This window comes from Poeciliopsis prolifica, unplaced genomic scaffold (genome assembly GCF_027474105.1).
Source record: "Poeciliopsis prolifica strain line A6 unplaced genomic scaffold, Auburn_PproV2 SCAFFOLD001, whole genome shotgun sequence".
Taxonomy (NCBI): domain Eukaryota; kingdom Metazoa; phylum Chordata; class Actinopteri; order Cyprinodontiformes; family Poeciliidae; genus Poeciliopsis; species Poeciliopsis prolifica.
Window position 1 is genome coordinate 1,502,662 of NW_026562376.1, and position 14,404 is coordinate 1,517,065.

At 39.9% G+C, this 14,404-nt stretch overlaps 1 protein-coding gene across 1 annotated transcript in view; it reads right to left on the reverse strand.

Annotated features, from left to right (window-relative positions):
- LOC129362449 (protein bicaudal D homolog 1-like) overlaps positions 1 to 14,282 on the reverse strand; it is a 28,223-nt gene extending 13,941 nt beyond the window's left edge. The window contains 1 exon segment of the mRNA XM_055033971.1: positions 13,899 to 14,282. Coding sequence (XP_054889946.1) covers positions 13,899 to 14,114 — 216 coding nt within the window. The 5' untranslated portion in view covers positions 14,115 to 14,282.
- Positions 14,283 to 14,404: the final 122 nt, after the last annotated feature.

Here is a 14,404-nt window from a genome sequence, read left to right on the forward strand (position 1 = left end):
ATCAAAATAAATAAATGATTTTCTCAGCATTTCCACAATAAATTAATGTTCTTTAACCCAAACACATAATAAAGAAAAACTGATTAAATGATCCAGATCAGCATCAGAGGAAAAATACAAACAAACAGCTTTTATGTGCAAAAAATACCAAAACTGAAACATAATAAATAAAGTTTGAGGTTCTGCTTTTTATCCTCCTTTATTCTAAGAATGTTTTCTGGCTGCAGTCGAGTTTCATGAGTATAAAATGGATTTCTCTGTGAAGCAGCAGCAGCTGAGCAGCAGCAGCAGCACTCTGACCCCTCCCTGTTCTCAGCGCCTCAGCAGAACCGGGCCGTGGAGCCGCTGGCCTCGATCAATCGATGCGGCTTCGTCTGGAGTTTTTTATGCTCCAAATGAACACATGATGTGAAACTGTAAACAATTCAAGGTCAGAAATACTGGAAGGCTTTAGGGTGCAGATTCTGACTAATAAGGCAGCCTGCATAATAAACAGAGAAAACTGTATCAAGGAGATTATAACTGAACCCCTCCTTCCAATAAACATCCTCTTCTCTGGTCATTATGAATCATTTATGAGATATGAGTTTCCATTATTTTCCATTAGACATGAAACCACTGTCATATTTTTTCCTTCCATATCGGATCAGTTTTCTGTTTCACTTTTGTTCAAGAATCTGAATTATTCATGTTGGAGAATATTTTTCTCCTATTCAGTGAATGTTTAGTCACTAAAGTGATTACAAATAATTTCTCCTCACTGTTGGAAAATGAATGGATGGCTTTGCAGGTGTCATGATGTCAGACAGGATCTGTTGAGGAATTTCTCTGTTTAACTTTATGATCTCTGACTGATCAGAGAAACAGAAAGCAGCTCACAAAAACTGCTTTGACTATTCACTCACATCATCTCAGCCTGATATCAGAAGTTTTTGATGATATAAAACATTTAAGTGTGAGATAAAAAAGCAAAACCTGGAGAAATCTCTAAATATTACACTGCAGCAGACCACTAGGGGGCTCCACTCACAGGCACAGGACAGGATGTTTGCATGGAAGTTTATAAAACAGTCAAGTAAATTAGAGCTTTAGAATTTATCTGGAAAATTAATTTAGAGGAAGAAAAATGTGATAAACAGTTTTCAATTTTGCTAAAATGCTAACGTAAGTGATTAGCCGAAGTTTGTCCCCAACTGAGCAGCTGCATATAAACACCCTAAAACTCTGGATCAGGACTTTTGTCCAGGTTTAGAGCAAAGACTGATGCAGACAGAGGCGGACGTCTCCACAGGACATTTAACTTCAACAGAACATTTTGTTTTGCCCTTGAAACACAAAGTGAGAGTTAGCGTATGAAATAATATGAGCAATAATCAGTCAACTGAAACAAATGCAAACACAGAACATTCAAGCCTTCAGGCATAAACAACCTGCACGTCCACTTTAATGAGGAAAAACCAGTGATGCGCAAAAATGTAAACAAAACAAACAACAGCTTGATTATTATTATTATCATCGTTGTTATTATTATTATTATTATTATTATTATTATTATTATTATTATTATCATTATTATTATTATTATTATTATCATTATTATTATTATCATCATTATTATTATCATTATCATTATTATAATTATCATCATTATCATCATTATCATTATTATTATCATCATTATTATTATTATTATTATTATTATTATTATCATTTTTATCACTATTATTATTATTATTATTATTATTATTATTATTATTATTATTATTATTATTATTATCATCATTATTATTATCATTATTATCACTATTATTATCATTATTATTATTATCATTATCATCATTATTATTATTATTATTGTCATTATTATTATTATCATTATTATTCTCAGTATTATTATTATTATTATTATTATTATTATTATCATTATTATTATTATCATTATTACATCATTATTATGATCATTATTATTATCATCATTATCATTATTATTGTTCTCCAGTTTTTTTTCCTCTTGTCCTTCAGATTGTCTCGCCCTTCGCTCTCCAGAGAGCAGCACTGTGATTGCAGTGAAGGACTTGATTAAGAAAGGAGCAGCGTGTGAACAATTAGAAAAGCTCTGCTGATTAATTCAAAGCGGGGAAACGGAACGAGCCGGACTCCCACATCGGACCAGAACAAAACAGAACAACAGCAGGAGGGACACGAGAAATCTGGCAGAAGAGGAAGGAAAGGACGTCTCAGGACGAGTTGTGGGAGTTTCTGCCTTGACTGCTGCTTCCAAACAAATATAGTAGCACTGAAGCAAAAGTAATGAGTGAAAGTTTTTTTTCCACAGTTTTTGATTCAAATTTTGTAAATCTTGCTCTGAACTCAAAGGCTGGAAATGCAGAGCTGGAGCCAGATGGAGACACGGAGAGACAGGATGTCCCAGTTAGAGACAATGAATCATGAGCTGCTCATCCAGGGAGGGCTCCTAACGAGCAGCAGATGGTTTTAGAACAGACACACTTCCTGTGCACTTACAGACAATCACACACAGTGACAGTGATGGACGTGCAGCGCTGCTGACACACCAAGAGCCTCAGGATGTTTCAGCTTCATGCACAACAAACTGATGGAAGTTTGATGGTTAAATCAAACTTTATAATTATTAGCTGAAAGGAATGTTTTGTTTTACTGTTTTACTTTTGGAGAGTTGTGATGAGTAACCGTGACAACAGGGTCAAGCTGATTAGCATTTCAAAAGCTCAAATGGTCAGATAGAGATTTAAAGAGGAGCGGCAAAAACAAAGGAGGTGGATTAGCAGAGCTGGCGTAACACCTGATGGTGACGTTCATAACATGTTACTGTGGACAGTGTCACTGTCTCTATTCCCTGGACATCGAGCTGTTAGCATGTTAGCATGCTAGCACGAGACTGCCATACAGTGATAGTCTTCAGTCAGAAGCCTTTTTAGATTTGTTACAACATTGACTGCTAATGGAGGTCCTTCCTGCCCACAGCATCACCTCCACAACGACTGAATTGATCACAAACGTTACAAAAACACAGCAGGACTTTAGTATTTCCAGGTAGGCATGTGACCCGTATCCAACTTTTTCACTGCAGTTTGAACGACTCAGTTCTGATGTTTTACTCCAAAAAATCCAAATGTCTCTGAATTTGTGCCACTTCCACTTCAGATCCAACTGTTCTGTATGTTTTCCTCTTGATTATTCATATAATTAACTTTTATTCCCATCAAATTAATTCTGCGCTCTCTTTTCCTGCATTTGGATCTTTTTACTTCACAACCAAACATGACAGGAAAAATGTACATTTTAGTCATGCTAACTGTTTACGGCTAACTTAAGATGGTAAAGATCAGAACATATTATTTTGCTCAACTCCAACTCGTCATGTTTGTGAACCTTTTCCTCATGTCTCATGCACACAGTGAGGCATCAAGCAGGAAAAAAAAAGTTTTATTCTTGAATATCTCAATGCCACATCAGAACAGGCAGTTTTACAAACCTGGTAAATACAACTTTACTGGAAACTATTAGAGTTTTTTACATTTTCATAAAACTGATTTAATCTTGGAGTTTCTCATTGAACACCTGTTCAATTCTCCGCAAAGAAAAGCATTTAATATATTCAGTCTTCAGGCTTCTGCCTTTTGCGCTTCAGTGTCCAGACAATAGAATCCCAGACTGTAGATATTCATTCCTGGGGCCAAACCAGGAGGAGGAGGAAGAGGAAGACTGCACCATGTAACAGGAGGAGGAAGAGGAGGAGGAAGAGGAGGAGGAGGGTGCGACCCTGAAATCCCTCCATTGTGTTGCGGCCCATAATGAGGAGTCAGGGGACGGCTTTAGGGTGTGAAATCTGTATTTTCTGGGAGTGAGCGTGCAACAGAAATCTTTTTGCACACGCAGCATTAAGGGGTGGCTTAATCTGTGATGCATACTGGAGCAGGAAGTTTACTTGTTATTAGAAATGTAAAGACAGGAAGGGATTTACAGCAGATTTGATCAGATTTTCATGGTCAGGGTTTAGTGCAGCTGGCTGCAGTTATAGTTTCAGTGCAGGAATGCAGAGACAACCAGCGATTTTCAGTTCAAATGAAGGATTTTACTCTCGCAGTTTAATATTCTCATGAATGATTACTGTAAAATGAAAAATTATAACAAGTATTTTCTGCAAGGAACCCAAACTACAGCAGGAACCGTGGATATTTCCTGAGATCCGTTTTTATGACATGTTTTGTTTGAAGTAAAACAGGATTAGAAGGATTTCACTGGAGGCAGGTCATCATCATCATCCAGCAGACAGGAAGCCGTCCATGCAAACACTGCGCTCAGTTTTCCTCTGCTGCTCAGCCAGACGGTCACACATTCAGCACAATCACTCAGTTAAAACTAATTCAGACTCATAAACAGATGAAGCATATCTCTGAACCTGTGTTCAATTTAAGCCGTCAAAAACTCAATGCTTCCATAGTTTCCTTAGACAGAAACTTTCAAACTGATTTGTATGATAAACTGAGCTTCATGCACTGATTGATTACGAGGATCAATCGGAATCATGTGTCATGGAATTTAAAGGATTTTTTTCAACATTTGTTGTGAATTGGTGCTAAAAGAACAAAAAACAGCCATCAGAAATCCTCCTCATTAATAACTGTGACCGCGACTGGCGTAAGTTTTTAAGGGGCCAAAAAAGAACTGTAAGTCATTATTATTGTTATTATTATTATTATTATTATTATTATTATTATATTATATTATTATTATTATTATTATTATTATTATTATTATTATTATTATTAATAATAATAATAATAATAACAGCTGGAAGTGACACCAGTTGCTGATCTCAGACAGATTAAAACAGTTTTTGTTTCGTTTTTCAGTGACAGATGAAACGTAAAAAATACCATCGCATTAGTGTAAATGACCGTTGTGTAGCTTCTCCAGCTTTTATCTTTACAATACAGCAAATATTATTTTATTAAAATCAACTCATAAAAGACTTAAATCTTCTGAGTCGCTTCCATGTAGCAAGACGACCAGATGGACGTCCAGCCAGAGACATCAGGGCTTTCAGAACCATGGAGAGAGATGAGAGAGACAGAGGGTGTGTGTGTGTGTGTGTGTGTGTGTGTGTGTGTGTGTGTGTGTGTGTGTGCGCATATTTGTTATTATTAAGCGACAGCGAATCGGTGAAAAGGCAGATGTCTCTGAGCTGCTTTGCCATCTGAAGAAATGAAAACAACCAATCAGAGCCAGGAGGAGGGGCTTAGCACTGTCAATCATCCTCGTGTTAAATGTACTCATTGTTAAATGTGTTAACGATGGACGAACTCATTGTGACAGAATGACTGTTTATCTGGCGTTATCAGTGGCTATGCTAACAAACTTTAGTACTCATGACAGGCTATGCTAGCTGTAGCGTAGCAGAGAGCAACAGGGGAAAACACAGGAGGATGAGCAGCACCACACAGAGGATGACTGGCAGCACTAAGACCTCCTCCTGGATCTGATTGGCTGTTTTTAGTTAGTGCTGGGAGAAGGCAGAGCAGCTTGATTTTTTCACAGATTATCTGTCTCATAATAAACTGTCATGACAGTATCAACAAATATGCACAAATATTTTTCATAAAATTTACATTCTGCAGCTTAAATACAGTTATTGAGCATATTAGCTGCAGATCATGCAGCCATTACGCTTTCTATGAAAATAAAACTCATAATCTCAATATTTGAATTCAGTAAAAACAGGAAAATCACTAAATATTAATAATATATGTCATTACATCTCATCCAAGCATTTTAATTTGGTTTATCTGTTCATTCTAGAAGTCTCTGTTGACGGCGACAGAGTGAGTTGCAGTTTTCCGTGATGAGGCGGATGGAGCCATATTTAGCCTCTAACAAGGACGCAGAAATGTCGCCATCAGCTTCAGGAACCAGGGAAAGAGCCAAGTCAAGAGATGTGAGGCCTGTAAGCTCACATGTCGCCAGCAGGCAGGGGAAGCTGGGTAATCACAGAGCCACAGAAACATCAGACATTTTTAATGTCCGATTTTATTAAATATAATCAATAAGAACAGCTTAAAGGAGATTGAGGCCTGCTCCCCGCTTGAATCAGCAGAGATGTTTACAGTTTATTACTGAGAAAGTCGACGCTGCACAATGACAAGCCTGTAGTTTCATTTCTCCTCCTGCAACGAAGCTTTACAGCAGAAACATGGAGCTGAGATGAAGCTTTAATGGATAATAACAGAGGGAAAGGGAATCTGACGCCTGTTTCCCTCTGGTTACTCTGACAATATAAAATAATCCATCATTTAATACAGGAGAAAAAAACTAACATGTTTTATATTGAATGATTCCCAGACAACAGAATGGGGACAACACCACCTGTGGGATGCTCTACTTCAAAATTTCCCAGAATCCCTCATTCAACTCAAATCCTTCAATCCATTTTTATTTTCAGTTTCTTGATATAAATCTGGGAATTCAGGCAAAACAAACGATCAAATCAAACTGAAATATTTACAGTAGCTGCTGTGTCATTAATTAAAGATGACGAGGCGAGAGAGACGAATCCACCAGCCAATCACAGGATAGGCTGCACACACACACACACACACACACACACACACACACACACACAACACACACAACACACACACACACACACACACACACACACACAACACACACACACACACACACACACACACACACACACACACACACACACACACACACACACACACACACACGCCCTGAAGCTCAGTGATTGGATGAACATCTTCAGACCTCATATCTGATCTTATCTTTTAGTGCAAAACAAAAACTATTCCTCCACATGCAAAACATCCAAAGATTCAAGTCAGCATTAATTTTACAGAGATTACGGTGACATCACAGCCTCTAACTAAAAAGCAGCTCAGTCTCAGCCAGATTAGATGCAGAACAAATGGAAACATTTTTTTAACTCTGCTGCAGATTTTCATCTGGATCTAAATCTAAAGCAGGGGTTTCCAACCTGCGGCTCTGGAGCCATAAGTGGCTCTTTGAGCCCTCCACAATGGCCCCTAATAACTGACAGAAAATGATAAACAGGCAATTCATGATTGAAATAACAGATTCAGGTTTCAGCAGTTTATCAGTTTTCTGTGGAGCAATTGCATTGAATTGAACAGAATGAAACCAAAAGTACCAGTAAGTTTCTTTTAAATCAGACAGACAGACAGACAGACAGACAGAACCAACACGTTACCTTAATGCTCTCAGAGATCTGAAACACACCTCTAACCTGCTAACATCAGTAACACCAAATTCAGATCCATGTTTAAATTTTTTTGCTGGCCCTTCCTGCAATGCCAAGTTATTAAATATGTCTATTAATAAATATATCTATTAGGCGGAGGGAACATCACGGATATTTAAAATATTTTTACAATTTCTTTTAGCTGTAAATGTTATATTTACAAAAACATGCATCACCCTGAATGTCTGTCCTCAGCAGCCTTTACAGAAAGTAAACAGTTTCCTTTTAAGCAGCTCCCTGCAGCTCTACTCTTCTTCTAACTCACTGAAGCTGAAAACAGCTTAGATTCTCCTTCCCTCAGTGAAAGCATCTACACTGAAGGGCTCTTCATACATGGACTGAATGGACACAAGCACTGTCCCTTCCAGATGCACAAACTCAAATCAACGACATGGAAACAATAATAAAAATATCTAAACTGAAGCTCTTATTTGGACAAAATGCCTGAAAAGTTTCCTGTTCTGGTTTGAACCTATAAAACTGGACTGGATCTCTGTAAAGAAGCATGAAGTGAAAACATGTCAGAAGCACATCAGCTTGTTAGAGGAAGATTTTTCTGTTGTGAGTCTAAAAGTTTTCCAAAATGAAGACTGTCTGAATTTTTGCTTTGCTTTCAGAGTTTGCAGCAGACACAGCTAAAGTCGACCACTAATCAATACAGCATCCTGCAGGCAGGGGTGTCCTGCTGCTACTGGGTTTCACTGCAGCAAAACACAGCTTTCTGTGCAGCGTCTGGCTTGTATGGAGACGTCAGCTTCAAATGAACCAGAAGGAAAAATCTATGTTTCAAAGTTGGATGGGTTATGATGACCACAGTGGGCTGCATCCCGGAGCTTGTTGCTATGGTCACAGGTTGACATCACCAGAACTGCAACTCAATATTTAATCTGTGTAGAATGAAAGGAGAGCAGGCGGAGTGGGTTGGTTCTGTTCTGACCCATCTCTACGGCTTTCAGGAGACGCTGGCCGTCTCCCAGATTCTCCCACTGTTTGGTCTGATGCCCAACCAGGCTGCACCGTTTTCCACTGTGTGTGCTGCGCTACACACAGCGCCGCTCTGACATGATACATTTTCACCAAGCAGAGCAGAAATCGATGGATAATTACCACTTCACTCCAGGGGAGGGTGGGGATGGGGGGTTCAGACCGTGGGGGAGGGCAGAGGAAAGGGGGCAGCGGGGTAACAGGAGACGGTGAGCTGATGGTGCAGAGGAGGAAAAAATAGGAGGAAAAAAGCACACCCACCATCTCATCATGGATTGATTTAGCTCCTCCAGCCACGTTTCCCCCCCACACCGACCCCACAATACAGAGAGGAGCAGAACGATGGAGGCGACTCACAACCTGTCTGCCTCTGCTGTTACTGACTAACTTTATCTTACAAAACACATCCGTGGCTGACAGGGCGACAGAATCTGGCTGCTCACTGATAATCTGCAACAATTCACCTGCAGCAGCAGAGATTATATTAAACTCTTTCATCTTATTCATCTGCAGCCGACGAGATAAAAGTTTGTCTAAAAAAATGATTGATTAATCATCAGAATAACTAATAAAACTAATGCAATAAGTAACAGTCACTGGCTTTACATCAAAAGCCAAAAACATGAATGGAAAACCACAATGCAACAATTCAATCATAAAAATCTATTCTTAATCTCTTTATGTCAAATAAATAAATCATTTTATAACTTAGTACCATAATGGGGCCTTTAGCCTCAAACTGACCATCACCAAAACAAATCATCACAGTCACTACAGAAACACAAACCCTGTCATGCCAGTAACAATTTTCATACTGATTAGAATCTAGAAAAATAATTTTCAACATTCCATTTTTAAAAAATGAAAATATAAATAAGAACAGATCATTTCTTCCTTTGATGTTGTTTTATTAGAGCTGGTTCTTTTTTTCAAACAGAAACAAAATTATTGGTTGAATCTAAGCTATTTCTAAACTTGCCATGAGTAAATTGACTGAATAAAATAATTATTCAGATCATAATATGGAAGGCAGTTGGACTATTAAATCCATGGCCCCTTTAACACACAGGCATGGTTCTTCTTCTATGCTCTGCTGCGATGGCATCTCCAGCCTCTGATTTCCTCCCATTAGACTCCGATCTGCCCGGAAACAGCGCTAACAAGCAGGACCACAGGAGTGTGTCCGTCACTGCTTACGCAGCTATCCGGAGTGGAAGAACGCACACACACGGGAAAACGAGGGACGAGAGCGGGACTGGGCCGAAGGCCGGAAAGACAACAAAGAAAAGTCAAAGTATCAGAGCAAAGAGCGAGAGCAGCTCTGCTGCTGCCTCAGGCAGCAACGAGATGCACTCTTTCACAGGCAAAATAAAAATATCAAATTGTGACTTTTTTGTTCTATTTCCATTTTGAAAGGTAAAAATTAACACCAGTTTTGTGACGCATCCTCTCCACTAGCTGTGATCAACCAGAGCAGCAAGAAGAAACATATGCAGCACAGCAGCAGCATCAATGTGAAACAGGGAAGCATCAAACCTGGAGATTTTCTAAAGCTTATAGCAAATCCAAACTCATCCATCAACATTCTGTTTGAGTTTAAGTCTGACCATAAACAGATTAAATAATAATAATGTGTATAATGCACACACACACTTACATATACACACACTATGACCCTAAAAAGCCTCTGAGTTTCTCTAGAAAGTGAATCAAATAAGTTTGTTGCTGAATTTACAGAACAGAGTGAAACTCTTTGCCTGTGATGAGTTAAAGGGACGCTTTACACAGGATTCACATTTTGCACAGTTTTGTACTTTCATTGGAGTTTCTGCTGCAAACATCCAAAATGCTTAAAAAACCACCCAGCTGTTTTTTCATAAACAGATTCATGGTTTTGGTGTCTGGAAAATGAGCAGTTTCAAAAGGTTTTGGAATGTAACAGGCCTGTTACCTAGCAACCCCTGCAGAATCCATAAAGCTCCAGCATGTTTGGTCAGCTGGTTTCACCTATATTCACTGTACAGAAAGATGAGTGTTTAGTTGGTTTACCATCGAGAAACCACTTGCTGTATTCTGATTGGCTGTACAGGAGGCTCCACTTCTGCTTTTCAAAGATGTACGGTTGTATAATAGCTCATCTGTTTGCAGACATTTTCATGTGGAGTGTAAACATTGATTGTGGGCGTGGCCAGCAGCAGCCTGTATGGTTAACAATAATTGCCAACTTAGTAACTTTGTTCCTATATTTAGCAACTTTTTAGACATAAAATTTGGTTTCAGCTAAACTGGAGAGTCAGGCTTCATAAAGGTCAATTACCATCCAGAAAACTGCCATCTGGGCACCGCTGAAGCAAACAGCAGGAATTATGAGAATTATGTTTAGCTTCAGCAAAGTGTGGCACGGTTACTTCTGTGAACAGAGACCAAATAATGAAATTATTGTCAACAGGATTCTTATATAAAAATGAAGATGTCTCTTCCTCCAGAATGATGAGGCATTTCACTGCTTTTAGGCCCAGAGGCGCCTCGGTTTCCATCTGCAGCTCGCCTCCCCTGATAAGGCCGCTCTCCTGGGAGCGTGGAGCGGAGACATGATGTTATTGTGGTGGCAGGTTTGCACTCTGGCACTCTCTCTCACAGTCACAGAGGTCTGAGCTGCGGGTGCAGGAGGGGCGGCGTGTTTTACTGGGGGCCGAATGATGCAGGCAGAATATTCCCTCAGTCAGAGCCGAGCGACGGCGCGCAGACGGACGCGCAGACAGACGAGCAGACGACGCGCAGACAGACGAGCAGACGGACGCGCAGACGGCACACAGACGGCGTGCAGACAGAGGAGCAGACGGAGAAACTCTGCTGCTGACGACGAAAACAAACCAGAACAACGAGAACGGTTTTTTAAAATTCCTCAGTCTTCATTTTATCGTTTTCATTTAGCAACATTTCTTTTCTTCTCAGATTCTGTTTTCACTAATTTCTCAGTTGAGGCTCTTAAAGATCTTTTAAAGTAAAATATCCCAGTTTCACGTTAAACGCAAAAAAGTTGTGAATCAAGATTTAACCTTGAATATTAAAGAAATTCAAATGGCTCATTTATTATTGTCTGAATAAACACACAGTCCCATCCATGGTCTTCAACCTGAGGCTCCGGAGCCACTAGAGGCTCATTGGCTCTTCATAACTTTGCCTAAAATCAGATAATGATTTTAAATATAGATATAGCAACAAATGCAACCTTTAAAAGTTTTCAGTTAAGATCAATTTCCACAACAAAAGCATTATTAATATTTATTTTGATTTTTTTTACTTTGGAAAATGTGTTTCTTTTTCTCTTTTACATAATTTTCACCCAAATCGACCCAATGATCTTTGTGTAAAAGTTTTAGTTTTACTTTATTTTTGGACCTAAAAACAAAACAAAAAATAACAAATGTCATTTATTAGTTAAGCATCAAAAATATAAAGTTGCTTTGTGGCTTTAAGTCGATTATTTGCAGAAAAAGCTCTTTGGACTGTAAAGGTTGTAAAGTTTTGCACTTTGCAACTTTTTAAACCTTTTAGTGCTTTACATTTTAAAGCACTAATTTAATTGGCTGTTTTGTAAAGTTAGATACATTTTGAAGACGTTTCATCGATTGTTGAGAATCTTTAGTTAGCCGTGTAAATTCACGCTCTTATTTTGAAGAGAGTGAAGTCTGATTATGCAGCAGTTCCATTTCCTCTCTCTCTCTCTCTCTCTCTCTCTCTCTCTCTCTCTCTCTCTCTCTCTCTCTCTCTCTCTCTCTCTTCTCTCTCTCTCTTTCTCTCTCTCTCTTTCTTTCTCTCTCTCTCTTTAATTCAAGCCAGAAATATACATTAAAAGAATAAAACAGGAGGATGGAGAGCAAACAGAAACATAAATACAATATCTACAGGTATAGATTTGGTGAATCAAAATGTCTTGAGGGCTCTGGTGTTTTTAAAAAACAGGAACATTTTTTGAGATGAAGGAAAAATCCAGAAGCTTTCTTTCAGCCAGCTGATAGCACACAGCGACAGGTGAGGAAGGGGGGAATGATATGAAACTACAGAAAGTGATGATATTATCACAGCCTTTCATTGAATGAACTTTCTGTTGGTAACCAGGTCACACTGATCTCCAACACCCTTCAACTTTCTGTCAGTCAGACAACAAGAATCCAAAATAATGAGATATTAGCCAGACGGAGAGTCAGGTTGTCTCCTCAGCTTAACTTTACCAGCAGGAATGTACACAGGATGACATCAGCATGATGTAACCCGCTAAGTGCTGCCTGAAATGCTGCACAGCCTGAGCAAAGGATGCCATCATGATTTTTTAATGCAGAAAGGCAGCTGTGCAAGAATGTCACACAGAAAAAGCTCAGAGATCCATATTTAATGTCTTCATTCGTCAGGCTCAGCATGTAAAGCAGAACCGACTGGGACCAACAAACATGTCCACTAATCACCTGCTCTCTGCTGTCTTAGTCCGAGTTAGCAAAGGTCAAAAAAGATAAGAAGCAATTAAAGTTCACCGAAAGAAGAAAATTATTCTGATGTATGGGGAAAACATACAAATGTGATTTTATTCTTAGATAGGACAACAAAAAGTCCAAGAAGGTTCAAATCCCAGACGAGCCCCCAATTGTTTCAACCTGGCTAAGTTTTAATCTTACCTAAACTAAAGGTGAGATGAAACCTTCTGACCTGAACCAGCCGCAGCCCAGTGACAACAGCTGTAAATGGCATCATGGACAAACAGAAAGAGCAGCAACTTCTTAAAGAGCAGAGGCCAAATTTCAAGGCATTCAATTGCAAAATGAAGTGAAGTGATGTTTCATACACCGCATTTTTATAACAAATTGCCTGATTGTGTTATAAAATGCCTGGAGAACACATAATACTGGCCCTTTAAGACGCAGATGCTATAATGAGCGCTGAGGCTAACTAGCACCGGTGGTGGCAGCATCATGTTGTGGGGACATGGAAGCTGGTTAAACATGAGGGTCAGTAGAGGTTCAGATCTGGACGAGACAAACATGCAGAAGGTTTTTCTACAAAGTTTAGTTGAACAGAAATAGTTCGTCTCGCCTTATCGGTTCTCCATAACCTTGAGCTCAATCCTGTTTGCATCCATGATGCAAATGGACCAGATGTATACATAATCAATCCAACAGAACCTCTTTTGGATTTATTGGATTTTACATGTTTTCATGTAAAACATGTAAAATCCAATAAATTTGATGACATGGTTTGATAAGTGTGGCTGTGAAATCCATTTAAACGTGTAGATATGAAGATGAGATGCCAGCAGAGGTTCAGATTCCTACAGGATGTTTTATTTATTGGGAGTTTGGGCTTGAACTAGGCCTGTAGGCTTCGGACTGTGCAGCTTGTAAACTATCAGCTTCCAATATTTTTTAAATCTCTGTTCAGTTGGAAGGATTTCCAGTTTCCAGTCATAGATTAGATCAGATTAGATAAGCAGCCCAATCATTTTCCCCTCCCAGATGATTCGCTCACAAGTTTCCCAGCAGCTGACCGCAGTGCGCTGCGTCCCGCGGCTCCAAACGCTCCCGCTCCGGAGCCTTACCTCCTGTAGCTGCTCCAGCTCCTTCCGGAGGGTCTCCTGGTCGGTTTCCAGCTCCGCATATTTCTGCTTCAGCGCCTGATTCTCCTCCAGGACGGCCAGCCCGCACTCCGCAGCCCGGATCTTCTCCCTGTTGGCCTCGGCCAGCTCCTGCGTGAGCCTCTCCACCTCGGCCCGGTACTGATCCACCGATTCCCCGCATCCTCCTCCGGCGGCCATCGCCCTCTTTCCGCAGTGTGTTTTTCTGCCCCCCACCCCCTGCAGGTCTGATCCAGCGCCGTGTGGATGGAGGCAGAGCCAGAGCGGCGGGCGGAGGCTGGAGGATGCTGAGAGTCCGCCCTCCTCTTCCTCCTCCTCCTCTTCCTCCTCCTCCTCTTCCTCTGAAAGGAAGCAGAGGACAGGAAATATCCGGGAAGGAAATCACGACATGTCAGCTGCTCTACAGCATCAGAAAAGAATAACTGTGACTAATGAAACCTTCATGAAACAAGGTCAGTGTTGATGACTCT